The following is a 15,658-nucleotide window of genomic DNA, read 5'->3' on the forward strand; positions in this document are numbered from 1 at the left end:
GGACTTTAGCCTGGTTCGCCGTCTTGGGCCAAAGCCGCCTGCCGAGACGACGACACAAGTCCAAGTCCAGGCGACAGCTGCTGTAGATGGACATGGCTAAGTGTCACAAGACGTAAACGTGATGACTCTGATCAGTGCCTAATCCATCAGGGGCTTGGGGTGCCTTCTCAAACATCATGGTGACAAATACTCCACATGGTATATAGGTATAATATAAATAATTATAATGTATTCTTGTTGACTTTACTTTTTTTTTGTGCCAATTGCTACAGTTGCTTTGACATAGATACAGAATACCTATACTCTACATATACTCATTTATGTCATGCTGCCCAGCCTTACTCTTACCTCGGTTATCAAAACCAACGCTCTCAGAAGACATGACTACATAAACCAACAACTCTTATTAGCAGCGTTCTCTACCGATTCCAGTAGAATAATCGTATGCGGCAAAAATGCGGCATCTTCCAGACGACTGACGCTCCCTAATTGAAGCGCAAAATGACGTGATCGGGTCCTCGGGCGTCGGCCCCACCACCGGGCCCTCGGCGGCAGAGGTTCTGGGGAAAGAGGCCATTGATTGATGCTCTCAGCTGGAACTTACAAATCCTCGACCACTGCACGGATCTCTCTCTCTCTCTGTGTCAATAGAGGCTATTCAGAGCTCCAAAGACGAGTGAGGCCCTGAATTGCTGCAGCCATGTTCCGACAAACTGCGCGGCGCTTGGCTGTTGCGGCGGCCAAGGCTGCTGAGCCCAGCGCTTATACTCTGGCTGTGTCCAAGGCGCAGGGCGTGGCACGAGGCCTGACTGGAGGTATGTGATGCTGCTACTTCTGGTGCTGCTACGATTTGATGGTCACTAACAATTACTTGCGCAACAGCCATTGGCAACACGCCCCTCATCCGCCTCAACCGCCTCTCTGAGGAAACCGGCTGCGAGATCCTGGGCAAGGCCGAGTTCATGAACCCAGGCGGCTCCGTCAAGGACCGCGCGGCGCTCTACGTCGTCAAGGATGCCGAGGAGCGCGGCCTGCTCAAGCCCGGCGGCACCGTCGTCGAGGGCACGGCCGGCAACACGGGCATCGGCCTGGCGCACGTCTGCCGGTCGCGCGGCTACAAGCTGGTGATTTACATGCCCAACACGCAGTCGCAGGGCAAGATTGACCTGCTGCGGCTGCTGGGCGCCGAGGTGTATCCCGTGCCGGCGGTGGCGTTTGACAACCCGGAGAACTACAATCATCAGGCGAGACGGCATGCCGAGGCGCTGGACAATGCTGTGTGGACGAACCAGTTTGATAATACGGCGAATCGGCGGGCGCATATCGAGACGACGGGCCCGGAGATTTGGACGCAGACGGGTGGGAAAGTGGATGCGTTTACGTGCGCGACGGGCACGGCTGGTACGTTGGCGGGCACGACGAGATATTTGAAGGATGTCTCTGGTGGACGTGTCAAGAGCTTCCTCGCCGATCCGCCGGGCAGCGTGCTGCACTCGTATATTTCGTCAGGCGGCAAGCTGGTCGAGCGGACGGGCTCTAGTATTACTGAAGGCATTGGCCAGGGCCGCGTGACGGACAACCTGGCGCCGGACATTGACCTGCTGGACGGGTCGCTGCACATTTCGGACGAGAAGAGCATCGAGATGGTGTACCGGTGCCTGGACGAGGAAGGGCTGTACCTGGGCGCGAGCTCGTCGCTGAATGTCGTGGCGGCCAAGGAGGTGGCGGAGAAGCTGGGACGGGGCCATGTGGTGGTGACGATGCTGTGCGATGGGGCGTATAGATATGCGGACCGGTTGTTTTCGCGGAAGTGGTTGGAGGGGAAGAAGCTTTTGGGGGCGGTGCCGAAGCATTTAGAAAAGTACATTGTGCTGCCTTGAGCGCTGCTTTTTATATGGTATATTATACACGTATATATATGGGATGATACATATAGACTTTCATCTTTTGACATCTAAGCCTCTCCTTTTTTTCCTCCTGGTTCTAGAAAACGCCCCATTTTGATCCGTCAGCTTATAGCAAGTGTCTTTTCCTCTCTTCGTTTCATCATTCTGCTTTCCTCCCTGATTCCGTTTTTATACAAGATTTTACCACTTCGGCGCCTCTCCGACAATTGTAGAGTATTCCTGATCCCAGCCCTCTGTTGAGCTCTTGCTGGTCTTGACAAAATGCCGCAGGTGATCAGCCAGAGTAACCTCCACCGGTGCGAGGCCCTGAGCTTCTTCACCGAGAACCTCGCGCGCCAGCGCAATGCCCTTGATGTTTTGTGCCAGAACCTTGACGTACGCACTTCCGTTCAAGGCCTTGGGGATCTTGACTCCCTTGGGGTTGGAGTTTCTCTCTAGTGTGGGGTTGAGCTTTGCAAAGTCGGCAATCTCCTCCAGGTTCGCGCTTGTTGAGTCTTTCCATAGTGAACTGAGCAGCTCGACTTCATCCTTGAGCAGGACGAGGTCTTGCTCGACGGGCTCGCCGGCTTGCTGCTTGACTTTGGCGGCGGAAGCCTTTGCGAAGAGTGTCATTCCGCGGACGACGCGGGAGAAGTGTAGTCTCTCTCGGGTGGGCTGGCCTTCAACCGCGTGTTCTCGGCGCTGGAGAAGATCGAGGACCTGGTCGGCCCATGTCTGTGCCTGCTTTGTCTCGGTGACGTCCCAATTGCTGCTGGCAACCTTCTCGTTGATGTAAGATAGAACTCGGACGACTGTTTCCCGGTTTGTAAACATGAGCCCCGTCTTGTCCGACTGCTTCGCGCACTCAATCACGGCGTGGATGTTGCCGCTGTCTCCCGCCATGCGCACAATCTTTCCCCAGTGGTTGGCCTTTAGCCTTATGCCGGCCTTTCTATACCCCGCCAAGAGAGTGCCCAGGTTGGCCCAGTCATCCTGGCTCTGCATGCTCTTGAGGGCCTTTGTGAGGATGGTTTTGGAGTTTTCGATGCCGGTGAATCGGTCAATGGTGGAGAATTTGTGTTCGAGGCCCTCGACTTCGATGATGATGGGGTTCTGCTCGAGGTACGACTTCATCTTGGGGTCGAAGACGAGCTGGCGCTGCTTTTCGGGGAGGTAGGCGGGGAGGATGATGGTTTCTTGGATTGTGTTGAGGACTTTGTTCATTTCGTCGTTTTCGGTCTCGGCGAAGACGGCTCTTACACCTGTTTTGCAGCTCGTCCGTTAGAAGTTTCATTCGATTGAATTTATATACATTCTCGGACTGAAGATTGCTATTGCGTACCATGCGCTGGCGAAGTGCTGAATTGCCTCGGCGCAAGGCCCGATGGCCGTGCCGTTCGTGCATTGAGGCGACCAACCGACCGAACGGCCGTCCTTAGTGACCGATTTGACATTATGTTTGCTGTGAAGTATGACCGGTAGCGATCTCTATCAATTTGAAAAAAAAAAAAGGTTACATGCAAGGCCATTCTTAGGCGCAAGTTGAGCTGGGTGGGTCGGAGAAAAAGAGGAGCCGGGCCAATCACGGCGGCGGAATGCATGGGCTTTTCCAACCCATTGGAGCTTTTGCGACTTTCTCGCCCAAAACGTTAGTTGAAGATCTTGAAGCCAGCTTTCAACGGCGCCAATTCCGATCACGATGAATGCTGCTGTTGCGAGGCAGTCGATGGGCTGTCTGAAGGCGGCTCTGAGGAGGACGAGATACCAGAAAACATGGCAGAGATGCCTGGCGACAGAGGCTGCGAGCCCCTCCACGGCCTCCATTACGAAGAATGCCTATAGTCAGAGACAACGTATGAACTTTTGCTCTACTCTATTTACATTATGAGAAGTAATTTCGAGAGAAAAACCAACTTTGCTAACAATTGGATTATTCAGACATGGACAAGCAAAAAGTCTCGAAATTCCAAATCTGGCCCCAAGTCCCTTCACCACGAGCCACCCATCCCGACCCGATGCCCACCCTGAAGCAGCAGGAAATCGCCCGCCTCGACCCGACCGGCGCCCGAACGAGGCTCTTCTCCAGAGACCACGCCGACAGCGCCAAAGTGGGCGACGTCCTCATGGTAACCACCAAGGCGGGGGAGCCCTTCTCGGGCGCATTCATCCAGATGCGGCGCCGCGGCGTCGACACGGCCATCCTGCTGCGCGGACAGCTGATGAAGACTGGCGTGGAGACTTGGTTCAAGATTTACAGCCCGACGGTCACGGGTATCGACATTATCTGGCGCAAGCCGAAGAGGGCAAGGAGAGCGCGGTTGACGTTTATGCGCAAGCCCAAGCACGACATGGGTAGTGTGGATAACTTGGTGTCGGCTTGGAAGAAGGAGAGGTATGCGCTGCGGTCGAAGGCGAAGCAGGGTGGTGGAAAGCAGATTCGAAGGTAGAGGGGGAAATGGGAATCGGGGAGAGGAAGTTGGTCATGATCACGCTGTATGATAAGTGTCTAAATGTAAAATTTTCAGAGTTATTGCACGAAAAGCTGTTGGAGAGAGATCTTTGAGATTTGAAGTTTTACAAGTCTGCAAGGATTGATAGATATTACAGGTACTTTATTAAGAGAGAAGATAAAGCATTCAATGGCTTTGGTTCATCTTAGCATTACACATGACTACCTATTCAAGTCAACTAGGAATGCGAATAGTATTGGCGGAGTTGCCGCAAAGCAGCTACATTCGAAGATGTGGTTATCTAGCATTGAAGAAATATGCTTTTTCCTTCTTCTTTCATTATTGTTACTAGGTCTTTGGCAAGTTCATTTCAGTTTGAGTGGAATCGTTTGGCTTCATAGGAAGCGGCAACGTGCACTCATAGACTACCCGGCAGTGAGAAGAAGGGGAACGACTTATTGCGTGAACGTGAGTAATAAGTATTCATACGTTAACCGATGTTAGCATAAATGCACAATGCAGACATTGCTGAAATAGTTGTCATTCTTTCACCTGAATAGATGTGCAAAGTGCGGCAAATGCTACAACGCCAGGACAAGATGTCATATCTAAAAAGTTGAATATCTTCAGATGTTCGCAGGCAACGTATACACGCTATTAGTATCAACGGAGAGTAAACGTTTATCAGTTTTCATCAAGTATTCAATTGGCAGTGGAATGGAATGGAAAGGCATTTCAAGCGTGGTAGGCAGCATGATGTGAAGCGTACAATGTCGATATGCAGATACAGTCTTGGATACACCATTGCACGAGTTGTATCATAAGTGCATGTACATAGCAATCGGCATCATATTGGCTCCGTCGGATATTAACTGACCTGACTATGGGCAGAGACGTGCTCAGGTAACCCTTGACTACAGACCGTGAAAGGCGACCTGTCATGTCATTGGAGTCTGCACTCTGCGTGGTTTAGGGGCCGCGTCTTTGAATAAACTTTCCAAGTCGCGTTATTGCCACACCACCAAGCATGGATTGATATTTCTAAGACTGGTTTTGCGTTTGCTCGTGACAACAGGAAGGCGGTCAATTTGTTGATACTACCGGTAACAGTACCGCCAGGGATCATGCAGAATCAAAGCTACCCAGCCACGACATTCACTGCCACCAGCCATTGACCCACGAAGGACGGCCAAGCGTATGTGAGGCGGCCGCATCGAACTGGCCATCCTGAACGGATATGGCTTGTTCACGATTTGCCAACTCAGCTGAAGCGAACCTGTTTCTGCACCATCAAACCACTGCCGCGCAATCACCGGATGGAAAAGAGTGGAGGGAATGGACGAAAACGACGATTCTTGCAGCCAAGCGAAGGACAAGGCAAGCGCCACGACGGCCTGGTATTCGCTGGCCTTGCTTGGTAGAGTTTCATCACCGTTTTTGCGACCTGTGGGTTGATGCTTGACGCATCTCCATGCAGTAGCTGCTGGCGTTCGCTTGGAAATTGAGGAGGTTGGATCGCTGGATCGTCAACGAGGCGAACCTTGTCCCCATACCTTTGAAGCAAGACGAGAGCCGGAATCGTGTTGATTCGAGTTTAGCTCCTCGATGCCGCCATGCGCTGACTTCTTGGCCGGACCCTGGCGGATGGACGTTTCTCATGTGGCAGCGTGGAGCCGTGCATGAGGACCCAATCGCTTAAGACGGCGAGGATGCTTGAACGGTGCCACGTCGATGTTACGGAGCATCTGTCAAGCTCGCCTGCAGCATGGTCCAGAGAGGTTTCTGATACATCGTGTTGAGGTGAGTAGGTACTTGGCTGGAGGAAGGTATAACTACAGTCGAAATCCAGACGAATTGAAAGAAAAGAAGAACAGAACAGGAGCAACAAAGCACAGTAATATTAATTTAATTCATAATAACCTGCTGAACCCTCTCGTCTTTGAGTGTTGTCAAAGCACAAACTCATTCTTCTTCTCATTGTCCCAAACGTTTGAAACGAAGGAAGCCGAGCCGTCTTATCGATAAAGCCGCTTCTTTGTCTCCCGTCCCTTTGTCGCAAGTACCTGTACATGCACCGGTACCACGACGCCGACTGCCTGTTACCGCTGTCACTCGTAGCGCTACTGCTGCTGCTCGCGCCCGTCCTCATGGCCTATAACAGCCTGTGCCACAGCGCCACGGGGCCGCTAAAGGCGCCTAGACAGACGGCACCCACAGGCCCCTCGCGGAAGGAGCTGCAGCCCGGCAACCTCGAGCTGGCTGATCAGTTCCCCGAATTTTGTTTACAAGCCCAGCGCCACCTCGATCTCGACGCCAAAGTCGCTGCATCCACGCGCCAGCTCCGTCTCCAGCTCCAGGTCCAGCGTCCCGTTACTCCGCCGGACCTCTGGACGCCGCCCAGATCGCCTGTATCGCCTGTCAGTCCTGCTGCCAGTATCAGTGGCACCATCTCCGAGGCTGAGGCTGAGCCGCTGCCATTTGCTGAGCGCCTGCAAAGGGGCCCCTCTCCATCGCTACCCCGGCCACGCTGCATTTCGGACCCCCCTCAGCGGAGTGGGCGGGACAAGGAGCGTAGTGGCATTACTGCTACGCGCCTCCAGCGGTCAGAGAAGCGCAGCTCATCATTGGGCACCAAAGCCCTGAGCCAGTCTCCGACGCACTCAAAGCTTTCCAATCCTCCCAAGCCGCCGCCCAAGCCTGCAAAGTTCTCCAGACAACCTCGCCCGGCAGAGTCTCAGACGTCTGAATCCCCTGAAGCTGCCTCTGACCTTGCCCTTATCGAGAGCAAGGCGCCTGCTGCCGACGTACTAGTCGATTCGTCGTCGATTCGGGGCGTCCATGACCAATTTCTCACAAGGATGACCTTCTCGGAGCAGCAGAGATGGATCACGGTCCAGCAGAAGACGTTTACCAAATGGTGCGTGCCAACCTGCCCAAACAGAGCAAGATGTCCAAATGATTTTTGTATTGCAAGCCCCGTGAAATGCTGACCAGGATGTTTCTGCAGGCTAAACACCAAAATTGTAGCCAGAAACCTGGAGGTGAAGGACCTGGTAACAGACCTTAGTGACGGTGTAAGTTGAACACTTCTTGAACTCCATGCACGCTCTGTATACAGTGTTTTCCGCCTGTTGCTTGCCGCCATGTATCATGAGAGCCCCTTGCTGACATTTATCTCGATTTTCCTTCGCCCTTTAGGTTATGCTGATTCACCTCCTTGAATGTCTTTCCCAAGAATCCCTCGGTCGATATGCCTCCCGCCCGAAGCTTCGAGTCCAACGATTCGAAAATGCCAACCTGGCTCTGGACTTCATCAAGTCCAGAGGCATTCAGATGACAAATATTGGCGCTGAGGATGTTGTTGATGGAAACCGCAAAATTGTTCTTGGTCTCATATGGACCCTGATTCTGCGTTTTACAATTAGCGACATCAACCAAGAGGGCATGTCTGCCAAGGAGGGCTTGCTGTTGTGGTGTCAACGAAAAACTGCATGCTACGATGAGGTCGAAGTTCGCGACTTTAGTAGCAGCTGGAACGACGGCCTCGCCTTCTGCGCCTTGCTGGATATCCATCGACCGGATTTGATCGACTTTGACACGTTGGACAAGTCAGACCACCGCGGCAACATGCAGCTCGCCTTTGATATTGCCCACGAAGAGATTGGCATCCCCAAGCTGTTGGATGTTGAAGATGTGTGCGATGTGGCGAAGCCCGATGAGCGAAGTTTGATGACCTACATTGCCTACTGGTTCCATGCCTTTTCTCAGATGGAAAAAGTCGAAAACGCGGGACGACGAGTCGAAAAGTTCTTCAACAACATGCAAGGCGCCTGGGAGATGCAGAACGCCTACGAGAGACGAATGCGGGAACTCTTGAAGAATATCCGAGGCCAGGTTGAGCAGTGGCACACGGCCAAGTTTGAGGGCACTTACGCAGATGCAAAGGCCCAGGCGTCCGAATTCTCAGAGTATAAGAGAGGCAAGAAGCGAGAATGGGTTGCCGAGAAGAGCGAGCTTGCCACACTATTAGGAAACATCAAAACGAAGCTGAGCACCTATCGGTTACGGCCTTATGAACCTCCGGCGGAGGTTAGTCAAGATGTTATTGAGAGGGATTGGAAGAGTCTTACAAGCAGCGAGATGGCTCGCGCGCAACTCATCAATGAGACGATTCGAGAGTAAGTGAAAAGAGAGCTCTATGCACAGTACAAGGGTTTTAATTTGGCTAATAATGTCGCAGCATCAAGAATGCGCTGAGGAAATCATTTGCCGACAAAGCAAATGACTTTGCCATGGCTCTCAACACCATGCAACTTGCCATTTCGGGATTGGATGGCGATATTGAGGATCAGCTGCATCATGTCAAGAAACTCAGTGAAAACTTGCCCCCCCTCGATCGATATCTCAGTACCATTGCGGAAGTAGACGCCATGTGCGAGGAAGCAAACATTGAAGAGAACGACTTCACCACCTATACATATGACGAACTGGCATACGAGTTGACGCTCGTGAGATCCTCGGTTCAAAAGAAGCTCTCCTTCTTGGAGAACCAGATGGTCGCTCGCAACATGACTAACCTAACGCCTATTCAGCTGGAAGAGTTTGAGAGTGTGTTCCGCCACTTTGATCGCGATGCCTCGAATTCGCTCCAAGAGCTTGAGTTCAGTGCAGCCCTAGCCTCACTAGGCCTGGTTTTCTCCGAAGATGAGATGCACGATTACTTTGTCGACACCTCTGGAGGGAAAGAATATGTCACATTCGAGCAGTTTATCCGCTTCATGGTCGATGTCACCGAAGATCAAAACACCGCCGAGCAAGTCTTCCAGTCGTTCCGTGAGGTTGCAGATGGCAAGCCATATGTCACTGAAATGGATCTGCGCCACAGTCTTGTGCCTGAAGAGGTCATTGATAAGCTTCTCGAGATGATGCCGCCGCATAGCGGTCCAGATATGTCACGGGATCGTGGCAAAGACCAGTTCGACTACATTTCCTTCATGGAGAAGATGATGGGCGAAGGCGACGATAACGCGGACGGCGATATACCAGCCGGTATGCTCCAAGATGGAACAAACGCTGGCGATGATCGGCCCCGAAGAGATTCCAAGGTGAACGGCCATGGGTAGCCGTGATTAATGCTTCATCATCTATATGACCCAGCGTCATGTTTATGGACGACCTCCGTATAATTCTCTGTATACTCCCCCCCCTTTTTTTTCAATTTTCCCCCCTTGTCGCGCGTACACGCGTTATACGGAGTCTCTCCTATGTTGTCTGGATACTTGGTTGGAGAGGCAGCGGTGTTTTCTCGGTACCCTGGATGCATGCTTATGGTGTTTTTTTTTTTTTTTTTGGATGGTAAGGGTGCTGTAAAAATTGGACACAATTTTCATTATAGTTTCAAGTCTCGACGTTGAATAATAGTACTACGACGTTAGATAGTCAAATTAATTGGCAATGGCCTCCCTTTTATTGAATCACTCTTGTTACTGTTGCTTGTAGAATAACTGGCACTTTCGTATGTCAATCCGCTGCTTTTAATAGCCGGGGTCCGCGTTCGGAGACACAGAGAGGCCCACTAATGATCTCAGAGCCTAATTGGACGCTCTAGTGCCGCAAGAGCGACGCCTAACAGTGGAATTACGGCGCTCGAGCTGCCTAATAGGCTCCTGAAGAATTAAGCAATAGCTCCGGCTCTTGCCATCCGGAATTTCGATAACCGAAAGAAAGGAAGCTTCAACGTAGCAGCCCCGTCTGACTTGATTTTCTCTTCTTCTCTCCCTCATTGATCCCGCCTCGTTGACTGCTGGCCTCACAACCCACGCTCCCCTTGTTCACAGAGAAAATGGTTACACGATCGAGGCTTGTGCAAGTGCTGCGGGCGCCCAACCGGCGGATTGGCGCAATTGGCAGTGCTAGTTTTTTGACTAGCCATTCAGCTGCTTCAGCTCGATGCTTTGTGACTTCGGTGCCCAGACTGCTGTCTCAATCACATGCAGCCCAGCACCTGGCAAAGCTCACCACCGACACCTACCCTGAAATCAAGAGGGATGCCAAGTTTGCGTCACTGACGGCAGAGGATGTTGCTTACTTCAAGAACCTCCTCGGTGGCGATCAGGCCGTGATTGATGGCGTCAATGCAGCGGCTGAGGACGATCTCAAGCCCTTCAACGAGGATTGGATGCACAAGTACCGAGGCCAAAGCAGGCTCGTTCTCAAGCCAGGATCGACTGAGGACGTCAGCAATATCTTGAAATACTGCAACGACAAGAAGCTGGCCGTCGTGCCGCAGGGTGGTAACACTGGGCTGGTGGGCGGCTCGGTGCCTATTTTCGACGAAATCGTCATCAATATGGGTCGTATGAACAAGATTCACTCCTTTGACGAGGTCAGCGGCTCTCTCGTGTTGGATGCGGGATGCATCTTGGAGGTAGCCGATCAGTACCTCGCCGAAAGAGGATATATTTTTCCCCTCGACCTGGGAGCCAAGGGATCATGCCATGTAGGCGGTAATGTTGCCACCAACGCAGGCGGTCTGCGATTGCTGCGCTACGGAAGTTTGCATGGAACTGTTTTGGGCATGGAAGCTGTGCTGCCGGACGGCACCGTCATGAATGACATGTGCGCTCTACGCAAAAACAACACGGGCTACGACTTGAAGCAGCTGTTTATTGGCGGCGAGGGAACCATTGGCATCATCACCAAGCTGGTCATCCAGTGCCCGCAGCGCTCGGCTGCTGTCAATGTGGCCTTTTTTGGCGTCGATTCCTTCAAGAAGGCGCAGCTCGCCTTTCGAGAAGCCAAGCAGCAGCTGGGAGAAATCCTCTCGGCCTTTGAACTGATGGATTCTCGCAGCCAGCAGATTGTACACGAGATCAAAGGAGAAGAGCGACCGCTGGAGGGCGATCACCCATTCTACTGTCTGATTGAGACCAGCGGCTCCAATGGCGATCACGACAATGAGAAGCTGGAAAAGTTCCTCGAAGACGTCTTGACCAAGGAAATCGTGACGGATGGCGTCGTCGCGCAAGGTGAGTCGCAGGCCAAGGCGCTGTGGAGCTGGCGTGAGAGCATCACCGAGTGCATTGGACATGGCGGTGGCGTCTACAAGTACGATGTCTCGATCCCACTGGCAGAGATGTACTCGCTCGTCGAGGATGTGAGGGAGCGCATGGGGGAGGCTGGTCTGATCGGCGATGCCGAGGAGCACCCGGTGAGCGCAGTGGTGGGCTACGGTCATATGGGTGACTCTAACCTGCATCTGAATGTGGCTGTAAGACGGTATGACGCCAAGGTCGAGGAGGCTCTGGAGCCTTTTGTGTACGAATGGATTGCGAAGCGGAATGGCAGCATCAGCGCCGAGCATGGATTGGGATTGGCCAAGAAGAACTTCGTCAACTACAGCCGGAACGACACGGTGATTGGCCTGATGAAGCAGATTAAGAACCTGTATGACCCGGTAAGCTCCCTTGTCTCCTCGCTAGTGCGCCTTTCTTTTTCTTTTTTTACCGTTTTCGCTTGTCGTCTATCGCTTGTTTCTCATCCATGGCACCTTTTGTTTCAACTATTCGTGTTTCATGATCCGCCGTTTGCCCTCTGATCCATGATGGCACGTCACATGTGCCCATCGCTGCCTTGCGGCTGGAGGAGGGCGCGCGCAACCATGCACGATTTGCACACTATTGCTAAGCGGTAGGGCTGACACTGACGATTTGTTGATGACAGAATGGCATTATGAATCCGTACAAATACATTTGACCGGGATGTTGGACCGAGCAGTAGAGAGGGTGGCGGACGAGGATGCGATAGTAATGCCAGGACGTGCCAATTTGCGGCACTTTGCAAGTCATTTTCGGCCTTTTGCATGTCTGTATGTAAGTCATGACATACTAGCCTCCCGCCTAGTACGAGTAGCACATGTATGCGGACCGCTCCCCTGGATCCCCTTAGGCATACTCTTCACATCTTGTAACTCTTTTGAGCCTGGCGCCGTTTCCCGATCCAGTGTTATGTCGGCCGACACCGGTTTGTGCACACGGCAATAAGGGGGTTTGCCGGGCTAAACGCAGTCGCGGGAAACGGCGTTGCGATTGTAGCCCTCCGAGCAGACGCCGTTCTGGCGGTCTACGTGATGGCAGCTGGATCAAGGTATTTTACGAGGTTTTGAAGCACCCGGTTCTGGCGAGGCTGCTGGGTTCCCGGAACGGTTCCTTGGGGATTTCTTGACCGGGGGGTTCCGGGCGGCCTATCAGAGCGCCGGACGGGGTGAGTGCCGGATAGGCTGAGGGAGCCACCGAAGCCCAAAGAAGCCCGATGCATTCACCACGATGCTTTATCTCTCATAGGCTGTATTCCTGTCATTTCAGCAGCCCGTCCAATGGCAGCGCGCGCCTTGTGCAGACGTTCTGGTCGCTGACGCACAGAGACACGCTCAGTTGCCTCGGCGGATCAGCCAACCAGGAGCACAGCTGGCCCTCCGCGTCAGCCCTACGAAACTTAGTGCCAGAAACAATATGGTGGGACTGCAGCAGAGAGGGCTGCCGGCCATGTTAGCGCCATGCCGGGCGGACACAGAGGGTTGCTTTCTAATAGCAGAACTGCCCGGCAGGTGAGAGAGGGAAAGACGAGAGAACGAGATGCCATGAGACAGAGTGATTCCAGAGAGAGGGAGGGATGGGCTTGCAAGAGGCCTCGGAACCCCTGAACCGACTGACCGTTACCGTGTAAGCCTTGCATATCATGTTGACCCATGAAGCTCGATGCCGAGAGGCCATCGTAGCCTTCTCATTCGCCCGACGCCTGGTCGCCGTTCGTACGTTTTGGCTTCGGTGGTTGCCGGGCCTTGATGGGGGAAGCCACCAATCCACGTCCACAGCCCCATGCCAAAGGCGGAGATGGGTGCCTGCCACTGTTTGCCAAAGGCCAATGTTGAATTGCCATTCGACGCTCAAGAATGGACATATCTCGTGTGGAGATGATCAATTTCCTTCATCTAGTATGGTCCGTTTGCTGCCATGTGGTTCTGACTTGGCTGTCCCTGTTCACAACCTCACCTCCGTACCTGTCCCGACCCATACCAGTTCCATCCATCTACATGACTACCTACCTTGTTTGCTGCTAGAATAGCTCCCGTGCGCGAATGCATGTCCAGGAGGCCTATGGCTCACGCCGTCCCTCTTTGTCCCTCTTCCCTCTTTCCACAAATATATAACAGACCCAACATGATGCAAAGAGGATAGGCGGTGGCAAAGAGAGCAAGGCTGCGGGTCAGACTGCGGCATCAAAGAGCGAAGCAAGCAAACCTTTTGTTCTATAGACGAACCGGACAATTTATTTTCTTTAATTTCATTATCTTTTCTGGAAAGGCTCGAGAACCAAGCGCTGCCCTTCCCCACACAGGCCAAACCGCACACCACACACACACACACACATACATACGCCCACACGCACACACATCAAAGACTCCGAGGTCCAAAGACAGGCCGGGATATACACGCATTTATACGCATACACACACAAACGCGCCAAGCGCAAAGATCGACACAATGGTTGGTGTTCCGGGCAAGTATAAGGGGTGCGAGACTTGCCGCAGGCGAAGAGTAAAGGTTTGTTCCCTGTTTCCCCTCATTGATTCCTCTCGCATGAATCAAATATAGAAAAAAAAACAAGAGGAGACAAGAATGATGAAGATGATGGCGATACCGGCGACGAGAATGACAAATAGAGAAAGGGCGAGATAGAGAAAGAGACGACAAGAAAGACACTGTTGGAGAAAGCGACTGACATGATGAGGAAACAGTGCAGCAATGAGCGGCCCTTTTGCCAGAATTGCATCAGCAGCGGCAGAACCTGCGAGGGGTACGAAAGAGAGCGAGTCTTCATCACCGGCACGCCTGAAAACAAGGGCCGTGTTGCTTCGCACCCCAAGAAGACCACGCCATCCAGGAAGCCCAAGGCAAGCCCTAGCCCGAGTGTCAAGGCAGACGAGCTGGAGAGTGGCAGCAGCAGCATCATGAGCAGTCCGCAACTCTTTCAGCCTCTGGGACCACTAACCTCAGCATGGGACGATTACATCCGCTTGTCCTCTGGCGGCCCAGGAGCAACCGAGTTTCCCGCCCTGATTACCGCGCTTCAGACGAGTTTGCACAATGTCGCGAGACACGAAGTTCTAATCGGCGGCGAGAGCGGCGGCGACGGAGCCATTGCGGCATCTTTGAGTGCTTTGCAGTTCCCCCCGTATGCAGCGGCAGAGCTGCTATTGGTGGCGGACGATGCTTTCGGTATGAATGCACAATGCTTTGTGCGCCAAAAGGCCACTAACGCTGAGCATGACTCAACAGAGAGTTACTGCGCGTTTCTTTTCGAGGTGAGTTTTGTTTTGTTTTTGCTCGTTGTATAATGCCCATCTTCCGAGTCATGATTCCGCGGAGGCTTATTCTCCGAATGATCTCCTCGTTATATCCGATCAAAAGCTAATCGGCGATGAACCATCACAGCACGATACATCGGGTGCGGCATGGAGACTCACCGCAGAGCATATGACTCGGCTTGGACCACACTATTTCGCCTCTTTTCCAAATCATCATTTCTTCGTGAGGGTATATCGCCCTGTGGCTGTAGGTTGTCCCACTCGCATCTCCTCTTCTTGTCTCGAATTCTAACAATTGGATGATTAGATGAGTATTGCTCTTTTGAGCCGGCACGATACCTTTTTGCGAATGCCAGAATGGACGACGATACCATGGGAACAGCATCCGAAATCCCCTCTCGACGAGCTGTTTGACATTGTGCTTCAGCTTCCCGCCCTCCTCGAACAAATGGATCGAATCGTCCATCTACAAGCGACGCTTGCTCGCCGCACGCAAGCGCAAGAGCTCCTTCACCACTGCCTGATTGTAGAAACACAATTTCGACAATGGCTGCAAGGCGCTTACAGGGGAGCAGATGAGCATTCCTTCCCGTACTGGGCCGAGGAGCTGAGGAGCCCTGGTGGCGCCATTCCTTTTGCCAACGCATACGCCTTCAAGGACGGACTCACGGGTGTGATGTTTGTCTATTATTGGATGGCCATGATTCCATTCCATCAGTGCATTGAAACGATTCACATGGCTATTTTCGAGCCTGTTGTCGACGCGTACCCCCAGGTGTGGCCGGAACTGCCATCCAGCCTGCAAATTGACCCAACCCACTACCAAGACGGGCGGGAGCTGGCGGCTAATATATGTCGAGGGCTTGATTCGGCGCTTGAATCTACTGTACAGCCTGATATGCTCTTGGGCCCGATGACGGTTGCCATGAACTTTTACCGGGATATCAATGTCACAT

At 52.7% G+C, this 15,658-nt stretch overlaps 5 protein-coding genes across 5 annotated transcripts; 4 read left to right on the forward strand and 1 right to left on the reverse strand.

Annotated features, from left to right (window-relative positions):
• Window positions 1-700: 700 nt before the first annotated feature.
• TGAM01_v203695 (cysteine synthase) lies at window positions 701-1,880 on the forward strand (the record flags this gene model as incomplete). Its single annotated transcript, XM_018806016.1, has 2 exons — window positions 701-815; window positions 883-1,880. 2 exons carry the CDS (start codon window positions 701-703, stop codon window positions 1,878-1,880), a joined length of 1,113 nt encoding a protein of 370 aa, XP_018660734.1.
• A 207-nt stretch (window positions 1,881-2,087) lies between these two features.
• Window positions 2,088-3,110, reverse strand: TGAM01_v203696 (hypothetical protein; the record flags this gene model as incomplete). The annotated part of the gene is made up of 1 exon (XM_018806015.2): window positions 2,088-3,110. One exon carries the CDS (start codon window positions 3,108-3,110, stop codon window positions 2,088-2,090), a length of 1,023 nt encoding a protein of 340 aa, XP_018660733.2.
• Window positions 3,111-3,585: 475 nt separating this feature from the next.
• TGAM01_v203697 (hypothetical protein) lies at window positions 3,586-4,333 on the forward strand (the record flags this gene model as incomplete). Its single annotated transcript, XM_018806014.1, has 2 exons — window positions 3,586-3,739; window positions 3,825-4,333. The coding sequence occupies 2 exons, from the start codon at window positions 3,586-3,588 to the stop codon at window positions 4,331-4,333; spliced, it is 663 nt and encodes a 220-aa protein (XP_018660732.1).
• Window positions 4,334-6,405: 2,072 nt separating this feature from the next.
• TGAM01_v203698 (alpha-actinin-3) lies at window positions 6,406-9,459 on the forward strand (the record flags this gene model as incomplete). The annotated part of the gene is made up of 4 exons (XM_018806013.2): window positions 6,406-7,253; window positions 7,344-7,410; window positions 7,535-8,514; window positions 8,577-9,459. 4 exons carry the CDS (start codon window positions 6,406-6,408, stop codon window positions 9,457-9,459), a joined length of 2,778 nt encoding a protein of 925 aa, XP_018660731.2.
• A 719-nt stretch (window positions 9,460-10,178) lies between these two features.
• TGAM01_v203699 (D-lactate dehydrogenase (cytochrome)) lies at window positions 10,179-12,091 on the forward strand (the record flags this gene model as incomplete). Its single annotated transcript, XM_018806012.1, has 2 exons — window positions 10,179-11,792; window positions 12,059-12,091. The coding sequence occupies 2 exons, from the start codon at window positions 10,179-10,181 to the stop codon at window positions 12,089-12,091; spliced, it is 1,647 nt and encodes a 548-aa protein (XP_018660730.1).
• Window positions 12,092-15,658: the final 3,567 nt, after the last annotated feature.

This window comes from Trichoderma gamsii (genome assembly GCF_001481775.2).
Source record: "Trichoderma gamsii strain T6085 chromosome Unknown Scaffold_10.2, whole genome shotgun sequence".
Taxonomy (NCBI): domain Eukaryota; kingdom Fungi; phylum Ascomycota; class Sordariomycetes; order Hypocreales; family Hypocreaceae; genus Trichoderma; species Trichoderma gamsii.